Source organism: Carcharodon carcharias, chromosome 8 (assembly GCF_017639515.1).
Source record: "Carcharodon carcharias isolate sCarCar2 chromosome 8, sCarCar2.pri, whole genome shotgun sequence".
NCBI lineage: Eukaryota > Metazoa > Chordata > Chondrichthyes > Lamniformes > Lamnidae > Carcharodon > Carcharodon carcharias.
In genome coordinates, this window is record NC_054474.1 from 47,740,549 (window position 1) to 47,757,385 (window position 16,837).

General features: G+C 39.0%; 1 protein-coding gene across 8 annotated transcripts in view; it reads right to left on the reverse strand.

The window, feature by feature from the left end:
* Nucleotides 1–4,058: 4,058 nt before the first annotated feature.
* Nucleotides 4,059–16,837, reverse strand: part of LOC121281092 (kelch-like protein 3) — a 178,176-nt gene continuing 165,397 nt past the window's right edge. For 6 of the 8 annotated variants that reach the window (XM_041193755.1, XM_041193757.1, XM_041193759.1 and 3 more), the window contains 3 exons: nt 11,723–11,863; nt 11,494–11,637; nt 6,648–9,614 (listed from right to left, as the gene is read on the reverse strand). In XM_041193755.1, coding sequence (XP_041049689.1) covers nt 9,586–9,614; nt 11,494–11,637; nt 11,723–11,863 — 314 coding nt within the window. In that variant the 3' untranslated portion in view covers nt 6,648–9,585. Of the gene's footprint in view, nt 4,149–5,907; nt 6,002–6,344; nt 6,483–6,647; nt 9,615–11,493; nt 11,638–11,722; nt 11,864–16,837 lie in introns of those variants that run through there. The other 2 variants (XR_005943812.1, XR_005943813.1) reach the window with 2 other exon arrangements.

Below are 16,837 nucleotides of genomic sequence, written 5' to 3' on the forward strand. Positions count from 1 at the left end.
GTTGTGGAGAGTTTTCACTGATCACTATTACCTTCAATTCCTGGATGCCATTTTTGGTCAAATGCTGCCTTGATACCAAGGACACTTTCACATTTCATCTGGAATTCAGCTCATTTGTCCATGTTTGGACCCAGTTTGTAATGAGGTCTGGAGCCAAGTAGTCCTGACAGAATTCAAACTGTACATCAGTGAGCAGGTTGTTGCTGAATCAATGCCACTTGATACCACTGTCTAACACTTTGCTGATGATTGAAAGTAAACTTTTGTCTGGTTATTGGCTGGATTGGATTTTTCCTGCTGTTTCTGAACAGGACATACATGGGCAATTTTCTACTTTGTTAGGGATAGATGCCAGTATTGTGTGTGTTCTGGAAAACCACTTGGCAAGAGGTGCAGCCAGTTTGGGAGCACAAGTCTTCAATATCACAGCAGTGATGTTGTGAGGACCCATAGCTAATTTCCTCAACACCTTGCGCAGACCTAGTCTAGCAGCTATGTTCTTCGGTTTTTAGCCAACTCTGTCAATCAAGATGCTATCGAGCTACTCTTAGTGATAGGCTACCACCCAGGGTACATTTGTTTTCTTGCTACCCTATAAAAGCTCCTTACAAATAGTGTTTAACATGGAAGAGTACGTATTCATCAGTTAGAACCATAGAAAAGTTACAGCACAGGAGGTCATTCGGCCCATCTTGTCCATGCCAGGCTGAGGTCACCCAGGTGCCCTTTCTAATCCCACCTTCCTACACCCAGCCCATAGCCCTGCAGCGTACAGCACTTTAGGTGCAGATCCAGGTACTTTTTAAAAGAGTTTAAAGTTTCTGCCTCTACCACCAACTTGGGCAGCGAATTCCAGACACCCACTGCCCTCTGCGTAAAAAAGTTCTTTCTCTTGTCCCCCCTACACCTTCTGCTACTTATCTTAAATCTATGTTCCCTAGTTCTAAAATTCTCCATCAAGGAAAACAATTTTATCCTGTCCACCATCTATTCCCCTCATAATTTTGTACACCTCAATCAAGTCATCTCTCAGCCTTCTTTGTTCTAAGGAAAATAACCCCAACCTATCCAATCTCTCCTCGGATCTACGCTTTTCTAACCCTGGCAACATTCTTGTAAACCTCCTCTACACTCTCTCCAGGGATATTACGTCCTTCCTGTAATATGATGACCAGAACTGCACACAATACTCCAGCTGTGGCCTCACGAGTGTTTTATACAATTCCAAAATTATATCCTTACTTTTATAATCTATATCTCTGCCAATGAAGGAAAGCATTCCATATGCCTTCTTTACAACCTTGTCTACTTGAACTGCTGCCTTCAGGGACCTGTGTACTTGTACGCCAAGATCTCCCACTTCATGTACCACTCTTAGTATATTCCCATTTATTTTGTAATCCCTCTAACTGTTTGACCTCCCTAAATGTATGACCTCACACCTCTCTATGTTAAAGTCCATCTGCCACTTTACCGCCCCCTCCACCCAACCCAACTATATCGTTTTGTAGATTATGGCTATCCACTACTCGGCCAATCTTTGTGTCGTCTGCAAATTTCCCAATCGTGCCCCCCACGTTCACGTCCAAATTGTTAATATATAACACAAACAGCAAGGGTCCCAACACTGAGCCCTGTGGAACACCGCTTGAGACAACTTTCTATTTGCAAGGGCATCCATCAACCATTACTCTTTGTTTCCTGTTGCAAAGCCAACCTTTTACCCAGTTTGCCACATTACCCTGAATCCCATGGGCTTTTACTTTCCTGACCAATCTGCCATGTGGGACCTTGTCAAACGCCTTGCTAAAATCTATGTACACAACATCCACTGCACTACCTTCATCAACCCTTCTTGTCATTTTGTCATTTCCTCAAAGAATTCAATCAAATTTGTGAGGCAAGACCTCCCTTTAATAAATCCATGCTGACCATCCCTGACTAGTCCATGCCTTTCCACATGACAGTTAATCCTATCTCTCAGGATTGATTCTACTAATTTGCTCACCATCAATGTAAGACTAACTGGCCTATAATTGTTTGGCATTTCCTTTGATCCCTTTTAAACAATGGAACTAGGTTTGCATTTCTTCAGTCCTCTGGCACCTCCCCTGTATCCAGTGAAGACAGGAAAATCATCCTCAGAGCATCTGCTATCTCCTCCCTGACTTCCTTCAGCAGCCTCGGAAACAATCCATCTGGCCCTGGTGACGTATCAATTTTCAAAGATTTCAACCCTTTGAGTACTTCCTCTCTCTTTATGACTATCTCGTCCAATATCTCGCAGTGTTCCTCCTGGACTACTATATCTACATCCTCCCTTTCCTTTGTAAACACGGAGACAAAATATTCATTCAAAACCCTTCCCACAGCCTCTGCATCTACACACAAGTTTCCATCTTCATCTCTGATAAGTCCCACTTTTTCTTTAACTAACCTTTTAGCATTAATGTATTGGTAAAACATCTTTGGGTTATCTTTAACTTTACTTGCTAATGTTTCTTCATGCCCTTTTTTTGATTTCGTTATTTCCTTTTTCACTGTCCCTGCACTTCCTATATTCGTCTAGGCTTTCTGTAGTGCTTAGTTCTTTGTGCCTATCGTATGCTTTCTTTTTCTGTTTGATCTTCCCCTGGATTCCTCTAGACAACCGGGGGGGGGCTAGATTTGGCAGTACCAGTCTTATTTTTGTAGGGCACATGTCTACTTTGTACAATTAGGATCTCATTTTTTAGCGCTTCCCACTGGTTTATCCTCCAGCAGTGCTGTCCAGTCCACCTCAGCCAAGTCCCTTCTTATTTCTGCAAAATTTGCCTTCCCCCAGTTCAAGACTTTTACTCCTGCCTTATCTCTGTCCTTTTCCATGGTAATGCTAAATCTAACTGAATTATGATCACTGTCCCCGATATGGTTACCAACTGTCACTTCACCCACTTGGCCTTCTTCGTTCCCCAAGACAAAGTCTAGAATTGCATCTCCTTTCATTGGGTTTGTCACTAATTGGTTGAAAAAAATTTCCTGGACACGTATGAATTTTTCTCCCTCAGTGCCCCTTATATTGTTTGAACCCCAGTTGATGTTAGGATAGTTGAAGTCTCCTACTATTATTGCCCTCTTGTTCTTACAAGCAGAAATTTGCTTACATATTTGTTCTTCTATCTCCCTTTCACTATTTGGGAGTCTGTAGTATACTCCCAGTAGTGTGACTGCCCCTTTTTTATTTTTAAACTCAATCCATAAAGCCTCATTTGTTGACCCATTTAGTATATCATCCCTTCTCACAAATGGAATTGATTCTTTAACCATTAGTGCTACCGCCCCCACCCCACCCCCCTCCTTTTTTATCTCCTACAAGTAGGTGGTAATCTGCAAATTTCCTTGCCCATGTTTGGCCTGATGCCATGAGACCTCATTAAACGTAGAGACAATGTTAAGGACTCCCAGGGCCACAGCCCCATGGCAGTATAGCATTGTGCTATCAACTCTTGATGGATTTGTTCTGCCGATGGGATAGGACATACCCAGAGGTGATAATGGAGCAGTCCGGGACACTGAAAATTATAAATCTATAAATATGATTAGGTCATACTGTGCTTGACTGTTCATTAGGATAGCACTCCCAATTTTCGCATAAGTCCCCAATGTTAATTGGGAGAAGTTTGTAGGGTCAACTGGGCTTGGTCTGCCATTGCTGTACCTGGTTTTTGGTCCATGTGGTCCGTCCAGTTTTATTCCTATTAGAATTTTTTTACAATGATTTGATACAACTGTGTGGCTTGCTGGGGTAATTAAGAATCACCCACATTCCAGATTTCCTTCTCAAAAGGATATTAGTGAACTGAATTGGTTTTTATGACAATCCTGTAGTTTCATGGTCACCTTTACTGCTACTAGGTTTTAATTTCAGATTTATTTAATTAGCTGAATTTAAATTCCCCAGCTGTCATGGTGCTTTTTGAATTTGTTTCTGGATTACTTGTCCAGCAGCATAACCACTGCAAGTGCAAAGTAACTTTTTGAAAAAACCATGCACTTACTTTCAGAATAAAAGATGGCAGAGCAAAGGATATTGGAGAAGAGATATCACAACTTTAGTGATTAAGATCTGAACACACTTCAACAAAGTGGAGGTGAGGCATTGGCAGCTTCTGAAAAAGAGAAGTGTACAGCACCAGAAAAGGTTAATATGTTGGCGTGAGAGGAGGTGGTACAAGCTCTGAGCCAGACCTTTCAGTAGTGAAATTAGGAAACACTTCTACACGCAAAGTAAGTTTTAGAAGTTTGGAACTCTCTTCAGCTAACAGCAATTGATGCCAGATCAATTGTTAATTTTAAATCTGAGATTGACAAATTTTTGTTAACCAAACATATTAAGAGATGTAGGGCAAAGGTAGGTGTGTGGGGTTAGGTTGCAGATCAGCCATAATCTTACATGTAGTATAATGGGCTAATAGTTATGGTAATGAGTTAGTGATGTATATCATAATGTAGCAGTGACATCAGCAGTCATGTGTTATAGACTCTCTAGAGCAGATGGTACAGTCTGTATTCAAGCGAGATATACCTACTCTAGCCTACCTTGTATAGTGTTAATAAAGCAATTTGAAGTAACCTACCCAAGTCAGACCAGAGTTACTCAAGATAAGATAGGCCACACAACCAACATACAAAACATCACTGATCGTGGAACAGGCTTGAAGGGCTAAAGGGTCTACTCCTGTTCCTTTGTTCCTAGGAGTGCTGACTGCAGCATGCAACAGAGCGTGGAACATTGTTGAAAAAACTGTGCTTAAATGTGATTTGCTCAGATTCGTAGTTTTTTTTTACACCACAAGGACTGCAGCGGTTCAAGAAGGCAGGTCACCACCACTTTCTCAAGGGCAGTTAGGGCTGGGCAATAAGTGCTGGCCTAGCCAATCTCACCCACATCCCATAAATTAACTAAAAAAGGGGTGATATTTTAAAATTGCAATTTCTTAAAATGTTAAGGCTACAATGAATAGCAAATAACTTGTTTATGGCTGGGGTGATCAGGGTTCAATCTAAAATCAATTGAGCATAAAATTCAACTGGTATTGGAGATACTAAGTAATTATAAAGATCTTTTATCTGTACTCCAGAGACTTGGTGTGAAATTGCCATTAGTGAATTATTCCCTGTTTTTCACTCTTGAAATGTTGGTGTTATTTATTGAGATTTATATTTTTTATGATTGTTTGTATTACAATTTATTTCATTGCTGCTGTCTTGGTCAAAAATCATTTTAAACTATTTAACTTTTTTTAAAAATCAACCATTTTTGTTTACAAAGCAATAATTAGTTAGTTAACACAATTTTAAGTGTGTCTGCCACCAAGTGCCTCAATGTTTATGTAAAGTTTAGCACTAACTACATCAAAATTCTTTCACTGGGTATGCTGCTTCAATAAAAGTTCACTGTTTCACTTTCAATCTTGCCTGTTCATTTGTGGGTTTTCCTGGGGGAGGGGATGGAGGAGGCATCTTGATGCATTCATAACTATCCAAATGCATGAGCAACCAACTGCGCTCCAGCCTCCCTACCTGGAGGCATCAGCTACCTGAAAAATCGCAGAATCATATCTATCGGTAGACTGATCGAATCAAACAACATGTTCCTTTGGTTGTTTATAACAGGCAGAATACAGACTCTACTCAACCACTGGCACTTGCAAAAGGTCTACCATTAAATGTGATTTTGTGATTAAGCAGCATGTACTGAACAACCCTGAGTGTGTTAATGGCTACACTAACAACCAATTTAAGATAATCAGTTGAGCATGCAATGTGGCTCATTTAAGCTTGATAGACGTGACATACATTCCTATAAAGGGAGCTGTTCTCTGCAAACAAAAGGAATATGTTCAAGCCTTGTGCCTTTTGAATTACCTGGGAGCTTGGGGAGCCTATAGTTCCCTGTTGCTTTCTCCATGGCAACGCCTTAGCCAGAGTTGGCTTGCCAATCATTCAAGATCTTTTTCTCCTGTGATATAAATTATGATCATTTGAAATTTGGCATTCTTGCATTTGTCCTGATGCGTGCAAGACAAAAATCTTTGGCAATACGTCTCTCTTTTCAGCAATATTCAAGTTTTGTACTACCAAGCAACTATTTTTAAAATATTCCTGAAATTCTAATCATAAATTACTCATTAACATTTCTGTAATATTTTACAGGATACAATCAAAACACTTGACAGAAGAAAGATCTGTACGTATAAACTAAAGGTGGTTTCAACTTTTAGTCATGAATTTAACTCAGATGAGATTAAATTACAAATCTGACAAATCTGAAAAAAGTATGAAACAAAGGAGTTTAAAATTACCCGTGAATTCACTTGTAACTTAAAGATCAATCTGACTGTTTTTCAGGTGCTGAGCTATCTGCTTTGTACTTTAAACATTTCTGTTCCTTGTCATTCTGAGAACTTGTCATTTTCTTCTTTCCGCTATAAATTCAGCTCCTTTATGAAATGAAAGAACCACTACACTGAAAAACCAATACATTTTAAAATTAGAGAAATAGAGAACTGATTCCAGTTGCCAGTGCTCTAAGGTAGGGGGAAAATGTTGAGGGCTACACAAAAAAAAGTGTGTGCATCCATCCAAGCAGAATAAACAATGAAATGTTCAAATTATTTCCGTCATTTTATTGACATTTTGAAAAATAAAATACAGTCAGGAGTGCTTCACAGTCTTGTGTTCCACAGATATGGCATGAACATTTAAAATAAATCATTACATAGAACCTAAAAAGATTTCAAACACTGTTTCAAATGACAGCAGAGTGCAATGGTACATTAATCCCTGACACCATACTCTGTCACTATAGTATGACCTTTTTGGTCTGATTTGGTAGTCCATTACATATCAATGAAGACAGGGTTAGAGGATTACAACTTAATTATGTTTTATGACACTCATTATTGTGGATGGAGAGTTATTTTGTAACACTGCTTAGAATGGAATAGTATTTATACTGAACTTAATAACTTCCATAAATTAAATTAGTAACTTACATTTGATATTAGAAGTGCAACCATGATCAAATTCAATAACATTTTGTTGATAATCAATGGCAGGATCACATTGGCACCAAGATACTTGATTTGCATTGAACTACATTTGCTTGTCATTAGGTTGCCAAAAATATTCAAATCAACCAATGATTTCATAAATGAGCAATCGAACCATAATCGAAAATTCTTGTGAGGAAAACTAAAAACTTCTATAATTGTTGCACCTCTTGTAATTTGAACATACACATTAAACAAATTCACTTGAAAGGCAGGACATAAACTTTTTTGCATTAATGACTAATTTGACTCCAAGTCCCCTGTCATGGCTCCCCAGAAGCCCCAAATGGGTTAACGTTTCACTCATTCATTCCCTATTGCATTTTATATTTTCCATATTGTCCCCTCATGCTGCACAATGTTCTTAAATAAGCCATGAGCAACACTTACCAGGTTACTGCAGCAGTGGAGCATTACCATCAATCTAATATGCTCCAGTAGTGGTGTTTGGTGGCTGCATGGAAACAGCAGAGGTAAAATAGGATTCAAAAGCGAAACACAATAAACGACAAAAAAAATCATGAAATTAAGAGATGAAAAGAAAACTTCAAAAAAATGAGAAAGAAAGGGAAGAGGCAAGGTGGATGTACGACAAGCATCTCCAAGCCTCAAACACTGCATACGAGCCTCAAAATTATCTGCACAGAGACACAAAAAGAAAATCAAGGTTCATATATTTCAATGCTCAGAGCCTGGAGAATCATTGAAAACAAAAAAGTAGGGGGATGGTTTATTAAACAGGAGAAACAAACAACCATAAAAGTACCAAAATAAAAGAAAAAAGTAGTAAACAGAGAAGAAAAATAGTAAAGGAGGAAATGGAAAGGAAAGAAATTCAAAAAATATAAAGCAAATAGTATGAAAAGCTTAAACAAAAACAGAATTACCTGGAAAAACTCAGCAGGTCTGGCAGCATCGGCGGAGAAGAAAAGAGTTGACGTTTCGAGTCCTCATGACCCTTCGACAGAACTTGAGTTCGAGTCCAAGAAAGTATGAAAAGCTTGTTTGTTTTAAGCTGATGTTTCACAGAGGAACAGATATACCAAAAATGAATAAGGCTATACCCACTTAGTGAATAACTATAACCACATTTACAATGTTATTAAATAGTACCTCACAGGTAAGAATTCTACTCATAACAGGAATACAAGTGCAGCCTCAGAGCCTTGAAGTAATACTGCTCCAAGTATTATTAGATATAAAAACATACTACCTGTAGCCAGAATGAATTTGAAGACGTTTCGTATTAAAATATTATAATTTTTTTTGTTCTTTTAAAAAAAGTGTTTTTAGCATTTTGCTTGTCAGAATTTTCACTAGGTGGCAGTAGCCATTAAAAGTAGCCAAACAATTAGCTGCAAACTTTGGAACTCTGGACAACAGAAACTTGAGGTTAAAGGCATTGTTTTTTAAATCCTTCTGCAGGGTGGTTTAAAGTTCTCTTTTTCACTGAGATAATATGGCTGGTGTACCATTAAACCATTTAATTCCAACTCCTCCAGAGCAACTAGAGGGACAGGTATGATAGTTTATCTTGCCTGTTACCAACTGCACATTACCTGTGACTACAGGTGCCTAAGGGTTTTTTTTAAAAAAAAGATTAGAGTACTGCTAATGCAATCTATGTAGATTAAAGAATATCACTACTCTAAACTATGGGACTGAAAAGTCAATAAGAATTCTGGTCCATTTTGGTTTGGACTACTATGCGTGTTGCATGGCACCAGTACAAAAGAGGTTCCAGTGTCCAAACAGTTTCTGTACTGACAATAGCAAACTCTCACAGAATTTGTAGGCTGCATTGAAGTTTTCTGGCTACTAAGGGGACTACTTACAACAGGGACTTCTATTAGCTCACCTGTCAAAATAGGGGATCTAATCTTAAATTTGAGGGGGAAAAGAGGGGTTTGCATATCATTTGAAATAGCAGTAGCAGCTCATCTCAACATAATCCATTATGGCAAGTGTCTTTTCTGCTCCCCAAAGGTTAGAATGTTAGGTTTGTCTCTTTTAAAATGGTTGACATGATAATACAGTGCTTCATCTGATCCAAACAATTGTGCTTTAAAAGGCAGCAGCTTGATTTTCAGCAATGATACTATGTAGAACCCACATGTAACAGTAGAAAGTTCACATTCTCCAGTCAATCGGGCTCTGTTGACGGCTGACACTTATCAATACTGGACATCCCAGATCACTTGGCAAAAGCAAAGTGATAGCACGTGCCTGCTAACTTGCACTTAGTTTCACTTGCAGTGCTAGTAGTGAACATGTTTCCATATCTTGATATACCCTTAGATTTGTGCTTGATTTTTTAAAAATGCGTATTGCTGTGCTGGTATCTTTTTGACAGGGTAACTGCTGAGCTATTACTCACACAGTATACCATGCATCCAAGTAGTATAAATAGTTAAAAAAAAACACCTAGGTCAGTCTTCACCAGAATGCGAATCAGTTTTCACTTGAATCCCACTGTAGCTCAAGTGTAGAGTCATAGTGGTTTATCAATAACAGCAACACCTAAGAGGAAAATAAACCATTCAATGTTAAAAGGTTCAAAACCAGTTCTGACAATTACAATATCAATAAGTGACCCACACAATATTTCTTACTCACCTAAACATATTTTGGGTACTTTTAGCAACAGTACATTTCATATCTGACCCGATTATCTTTTTCATTGATTTCACCTAGCGATAACAGTAAAATTGCCCCTACTGTTTCTATTATGCAAAGTAAGATTACAACACAATTAAACTGTTTAAATATAATTTATTTCAAGAGTTAGAAGAGAAGCGATAATAAACAGCTTGCTATGTGTGTTTGGTAAATCTAGCAGTTGAGTGCTGGGATGCCACTTTAGGATAGTGATTAAAAATAAAGTCTTAACAAGACTCACTTAACCAACTCTTTATTGGTTTTAGTAGGCCACTAGATGGAGTGGCTCAAAATAATGCAGCACTTCACTCTACATGGGACAAACAGCAGCAGCCAATTTATTCCACCAAGGCATGTCTTCTGTCAGATGATTCATAGCACCACAGAAGATAACTAAGTTTCACGCAGCTGCAAGTAGATACTCCCAAGGAAGAAAAAATAATAGATGTGTTGAAAACTAGGGCTGAGGTAAGAGGAACAAATTGTTCCATTTCAAATTAATGACAATTCTTGTCCTGTGTTGCCAATGCAGAGTTCTGGTTTAAAATTTTTATTGGTTAACAGACACTGATTTGCTAGTACATAGCAATGATTAGGTTACACCAGTCTACAAATAACAAAAGCCAGTAAATTAGCTCAGTAATAATAGAACTGAGTTATTTAAATCTCCATACTTTTGGAAAAACCTCTTCTTCCCAAACCTATTTCCTTGTGTGATTTTTGTCCCAGATGCTGAGCCAGCAGATGTTCTGCATACCCAAACCTTCTATAACTTGCTTTAAATACTGCTGTCTTTGTATATTTCACAGAAGTTTTACATCCCCATATTCAACATGCAAATCCATCTTAGCAGCTTTTTTTAAAATTCGTTCATGGGATGTAGGCATCGCTGGCTTGGCCAGCATTTACTGCCCATCCCCAATTGCCCTTGTCCAGAGGGTATTTAAGAGTCAACCACATTGCTGTGGGTCTGGAGTCACATGTAGGCCAGACCAAGTAGGGACAGCAGATTTCCTTCCTTAAAGGACATTAGTGAATCAGATGGGTTTTTATGACAATCGGCAATGGTTTCATAGTCATCGTTAGACTTCCAGATTTTTATTGGATTCAAATTCCACCATCTTCTGGTAGGAACCCAGGCCCCAGAGCATTACTCCTTTACCCCTGGGTTTCTGGAATACCAGTCCAGTGACAATACCACTACGCTACCACCTACCCCTCTCAAACTGTTTTTCTTTCCCATTTATAACTTTATTGAAGTCTCTTGCATTTCTCTTCATCTTCTTCTCAGTTACTTTTTTTTCTTTCATCGACTCCAATTGGTGCTCCAACCAAGCACCAATGATGTAATGTGTCAAAGAGCGTTTCACTTTGAAATGTTTGGGCATTATTGATGTCTAAGATTGCTCCATTTAGACACTAACGTGGCATGGATCAGAGAGTCTTCCAATGAAGCAAAATAATGTCACTATCATCTTGCCTCTACTCTAAAGTTAAAATTTGAAAAGGACGATTATAAACTTTATATAGATTTTAAAGTTTAGGTAATTTTCCGATGCATGATAGCATTAGAATAATATATATGGATGTTTTATGTCCACATCAACTCTAACACTGTATAGATGCAAAATAGTCAGACAACAAGTGATTTAAAAAAGCACAACTGCTTAGCTTGCACATCATAGTGGTACACAGCACCCTGGTTAGAACAGTCTTAGCTACAAACCTGCAACAGCTTTACCTGCATAGCTTCTTCCAGTGCTCATATTGCTTGGTAATAGTGTCCACTTGTCAGTTATAGAGTTATAGAACTCCACAGAAGCTAGATTAGAAGAACCATCATCCCCTCCAATTACATACAAAAATCCATTTACAGCACAAACTCCTACAAGACAGAAAAGGTTTAATTAGACTAAAACTTATTTTACCTTCAGATGCACGATAAACCCAAAGTTTAAATGGATCCCTACCTGCGTTCCTCCGGCACATATTCATGTCCGCCACTTGTCTCCAAGTGTTTGTGGATGGATCATACGCCTCAACACTTTTCCTCACCAAAGGTCCATCATGACCTCCTGTTGCATATAATTGACCACTGAGAACTCCTACCCCTGTAATGTACATATAAAAAGAATGAATAAAACATTATTTCTCAATGCAAAATATACCTTTGCTGAAACTTGACTGTGGACTATCAACTTATACAAGGATACCTCTCAACTGAAAGGTTAACAAGCAATGTTTCCTTTCAGTTTGACAGGGATGAAGTTCTCCATTGCTCTTCAGGCTGTGAAGTGTTTTTTTATCTCTCCAATTTTCCCTCCCTTACTCCTCTCCTAAGGGTAGTAACTCCTGCCAGAGGTGCATTTTCACAGGGACCAATAACTTTTCCATTCCTCATGAGCCTAGTAAACAAATCACAATAGGCTATTTTTGGTGGTAATGGAATATTAGTCAGGTCCAATTTTGTCCTTTCAAATGTTCACACGTGCAACTTGCAGCAGGGGTTCTTAGGTTTATATTTAGTGAAGGAACTTGGCCAGTTTCTCCTTTCAATTGCCCAGCCAACTGAAGCTGATTGTAGCACCCACCATCATTCTCAGTCAAGACCAGCTAACTCAGCATAGATAAATGACTCAACCAGCAACACTCCTGTTCTGTGTAACTTAGTATCACACCATATATTACATTTACCCATTGAACTGTTAGGGGAGTTCAGGTCATAATTCCTGAAAACTGAACAGGATTAAAAAATATCTCTATGGTAGCTGAAGCTACATTAAATAGTAGACGTGCATGAAGGTCAATACTGTTAGCAGGCTGAAGGAAGGAATTAGCTGGGGTTTTATTGTTTTGATCAACTTTATAATGGTCGTGCTCCACAGTTATGTTTCTGAAAAGCACCATCACATGATTATATATAAAATATATGTTGAGATATACTGATACCAGTTAGGAAAACTCAAGTCATTGCCTTATGAGGAGGAGGTGGTGGTGTAGTGGTATTATCACTGGAATGGTAACCCAGAGACCCAGGATAATGCTCTGGGGACCCAGGTTTGAATCCCACTATGGCAAATGGTGAATTTGAATTCAGTAAAAGTCTGGAATTAAAAGTCTGATGATGATGACCATGAAACCATTGCCAATTGTCATTAAAAACCTATCTGGTTCACTTAGGGAAGTAAATCAGACTCCAGACCCACTCTTAAATGCCCTCTGAACAAGGCTGAACAAATGCTGACCTAACCTGTGACACCCAGGTGAATTAGGAAAAAAGTAAGACAATAAAATAATTTCAAAAAGACAAGGCAGAGAATTAAAGCTCAAGTATAAATCAGATTATAAGGGAACAGACATGAATAATATGAAAGTTGTAATAATGCATCTTCAAGATTACAGATAAACACACTGGAGGACAATGCAGTGAAAAACAAGCTTGTCAATATTTGTGAGTAAAATATTTTGGGGGTGAAGTGGACTCAGTAGTGCCCTTTTTTGGCAGATTACAAGCTCCCTTAATGCTGCATATGTATAGGCATACTTTCAATGCGTTGTGCAGTGGACGCCATCTTGGTGAAAGGGTTCAAATTCACACACTGGAAATATGCAGAGCAGGCAGAGCATGAGGTCCATCAGCAAGCAATGCAGGTGTGGTGCCAGCACTGCCAAGTTGGAGCTCCACATTCCAGCTTATGCTCTCTCTTAACTTGGCACAGCTGAACACTTTTTAAACAACATGATGGACCTCCCACCAGCACTATTTAAAGAGGTAATCAACTCCTTAAGGTTAATTACTGGTTCATTTTTTTCCTTCCTGTTGCTGCAATTCTACACATTTTGGATGCTTTCTTTGGTTAAAGTTTCAAAAGTTTACATGAGGTGGTATGGCAGGTACTAAAGTACTTGTGCTGACTTCAAGGCTTCCACATAAACTAGACATAGGTACACTGAAGAGCACTTCCTCTTGTAATTGAGGATGACAGGGATAATGAGTTGAGGCCCCACTACGCAGAACAAGCAGCTGGAAAAGGGGGAGAAATGCTGTCAGCAGTAGGCTACGTTTGCCCAGCATGTTCAGGGCTAATCCTCTTACTTGAACTTAAGTGAAGACCAATGTTTGAGACTCCTGCACTTCACTAAGGAGATCATAACTGAAATTTGTTAACTGCACAGCGACAACTCCAACTCTAGAGCAAAGCAATGTGGCTATGAATTTTTATGCATCTGGCTTCTTGCACACGAACATATGAATTAGGAACAGGAGTAGGCCTTTCGGCCCCTCAAGCCTGCTTTGCCATTAATAAGATCATGGCTGATCTGACTGTGGCCTCAACTCCACATTCTGCCTAGCCCTGATAGAGTTTTGACTAACAAAAGGAAGTCAAAGGTTATCTACCTCTGCCTTAAAAATATTCATTGACCCTACCTCCACCGCTCTCTGGGGAACAGAGTTCCAAAGATTCACGATCCTCAGAGAAAACAATTCTTCTCATCTCAGTCGTAAATGAGAGACCCCTTATTTTAAAACTATGTCCCCTACTTCTAGTGCTTCCCACAAGGGATAACATCCTCTCAGCATCCACCCTATCAAGTCCCCTCAGGATCTTGTATGTTTCAATAAGATTACCTCTCATTCTTCTAAACTCCAATAGATACAGGCGCAGCCTGCCCAACCTTTTCCATAAGATAATCACCCATCCCAGGTATTAGTGAGTGAACCTTATCTGAACTGCTTCCAATGGATTTATATTCTTTCTTAAATAAGGAGACCAAAACTGTACACACTGTAGATGTAGTCTCACCAATGGCCTATACAACTGTAGCAAAACAGCCTTGCTTTTATATTACATTCCCTTTGCATTAAACAACAACATTCCATTTGCCTTCCTAATTACTTGCTTTCCCTGCATACTAACCTTTCCTGATACACGTGCTAGGAGACCAAGATCCCTCTCTACCTCAAAGTACTGCAATCTCTCTCCATTTAAATAAAATACTGCTTTGCTATTCTTCCTGAAGTTGACAAATTCACATTTTCCCATATTATGCTCCATCAGCCAATTATTTGCCTACTTACTGAACCTATGTCCCTTTGCAGATTCCTTCAGGGTTACTGCTGGAGATATTAGCAAAACCTCATAATTTACAGCATATTGTTGTATAAAGGGGTTCACTGAGGCACTCAATGCAGAGAGATAACGTAATGTGATTCCTCCATGCCAGAAAGAAGCAAGCAGAATGGGCACAAAGGTTTGCAATGATTGCAGATGTCCCCATGGTACAAGATAGCACTATATTTTTATAATCATTCACAGGATGTGGGCATCGCTGGCAGGACCAGCATTTATTCCCCATTCCTAATTACTCTTGAGAAGGTAGTGGTGAGCTGCATTTTTGAACTGCACAATCTGTTTGGTGTAGGTACACCCACAATACTGTTAGGGAGGGAGTTCTAGGATTTTAACCCAGTGTCAATGAAGGAACAGCAATATAATTCCAAGTTACAATGGTGAATGACTTGGACGGGAACTGATTGGTGGTGGTGTATCATGCATTTCCTGCCCTTGTCCTTCTGGATTTTTTTTTTATTCTTTCATGGGATCTCAGCGTTGCTGGCAAGATCACCATTTATTGCCCATCCCTATTTGCCCTTGAACTGAGTGGCTTGCTGGGCCATTTCAGAGGGCATTTAAGAGTCAACTACATTGCTGTGGGTCTGGAATCACATGAAGACCAGACAAAGTAAGGACAGCAGGTTTCCTTCCCTAAAGGACATTAGTGAACCAGATGGGTTTTACAACTATCGATGATAGTTTCATGATTACCATTACTGAGACTAGCTTTCAATTCCAGATATAATTAATTGAATTTAAATTCCACCAGCTGCCATGGTGGGATTTGAACTTGTGTCCCCAAAGCATTAACCTGGGCCACTGGATTACTAGACCAGTGACATTGCCACTACTTCACCATCTCCCTAAAGTAGAGGTCATGCACTTGGGAGGTCTGAACAAGAAGCCTGGGCGGGTTGTTGCAGTGCATCTTGTAGATGGTACACACTGCAACCTTGATGCGCAGGGGTGGAGGGAGTGAAAATTTGTGTTGGTGGATGGGGCACCAGCAAGCAGGCTGCTTTGTCCTGTTTGATTTTGAGCTTCTTGAGTGTTGTTGGAGCTGCATTCATCCAGGCAATTGAAGAGTATTCCATTAAACTCCTGCCTTGGGCCTTGCTGATGGTGAAACGTTTTTGAGGAGTCAGGAGATGAGGCACTGTCATGAAGCTATTAATGTATATAAGATTATTGGAAAATATTTTTCTTTTAAAATAGAGGTTAAGTCTGTGGGTCTGTCTTAATTGGATTAAAGCCAGTTAGTCTGGGGCCTTTGATGTGTCCTAGTTTTGAGATGTAAGAGTGCATTTGTTTTTTTGAATAGAGTATTCAAAAGTGGTGAAAACTGACACCTTTCTAGCAGATACCAAGCAATATATTTATATTACTAATAAAATTGGTACTATGAAAGGGGTTTTATTGTTAGAGAGGTTTAGTTCAGAGGTTGGTGATACAATGAAAATTTACATTCAATGGCCTGTGCTTGGTATAACAAAGAACCATTTTGTGTGTGTAGAACAGAGGCAATGTGAGATCAAAAGTAGCTGCAAGTCTCCACAGGAACCAAAGTGAAAAGAAACTCATTTTGAATTCGAGGTGAAAATGCTTTCCTGATGCCTGGTTAAGTCTATGGATTGCTATTGCCTTAATGGAGATTAGTTTGGACATTTGTTAAAAGTTATGATAGTAGTAATTTGTAGCCATGTGTGTATATATTTTATTTAAACCATGTAAATTAATAAGATGTTTAATTTAGTTTAATGTAAAACCTCGAGAACTGGTGGTCTGATTCCTGAATTTAGAGTCGCACTCCAAACATAACACTTAAAATGAGAGGTTATGACAGTTGCTTAAAGGTTCCCTCTGGGATTTTTAAATAACTCAGCTTTACCAACTGCTCGGTCATAACAATTGGGGGCCCTTGCTTAGATAAATTATATTTCTAATTCCTTGATTGGTTTGGAATTGGTG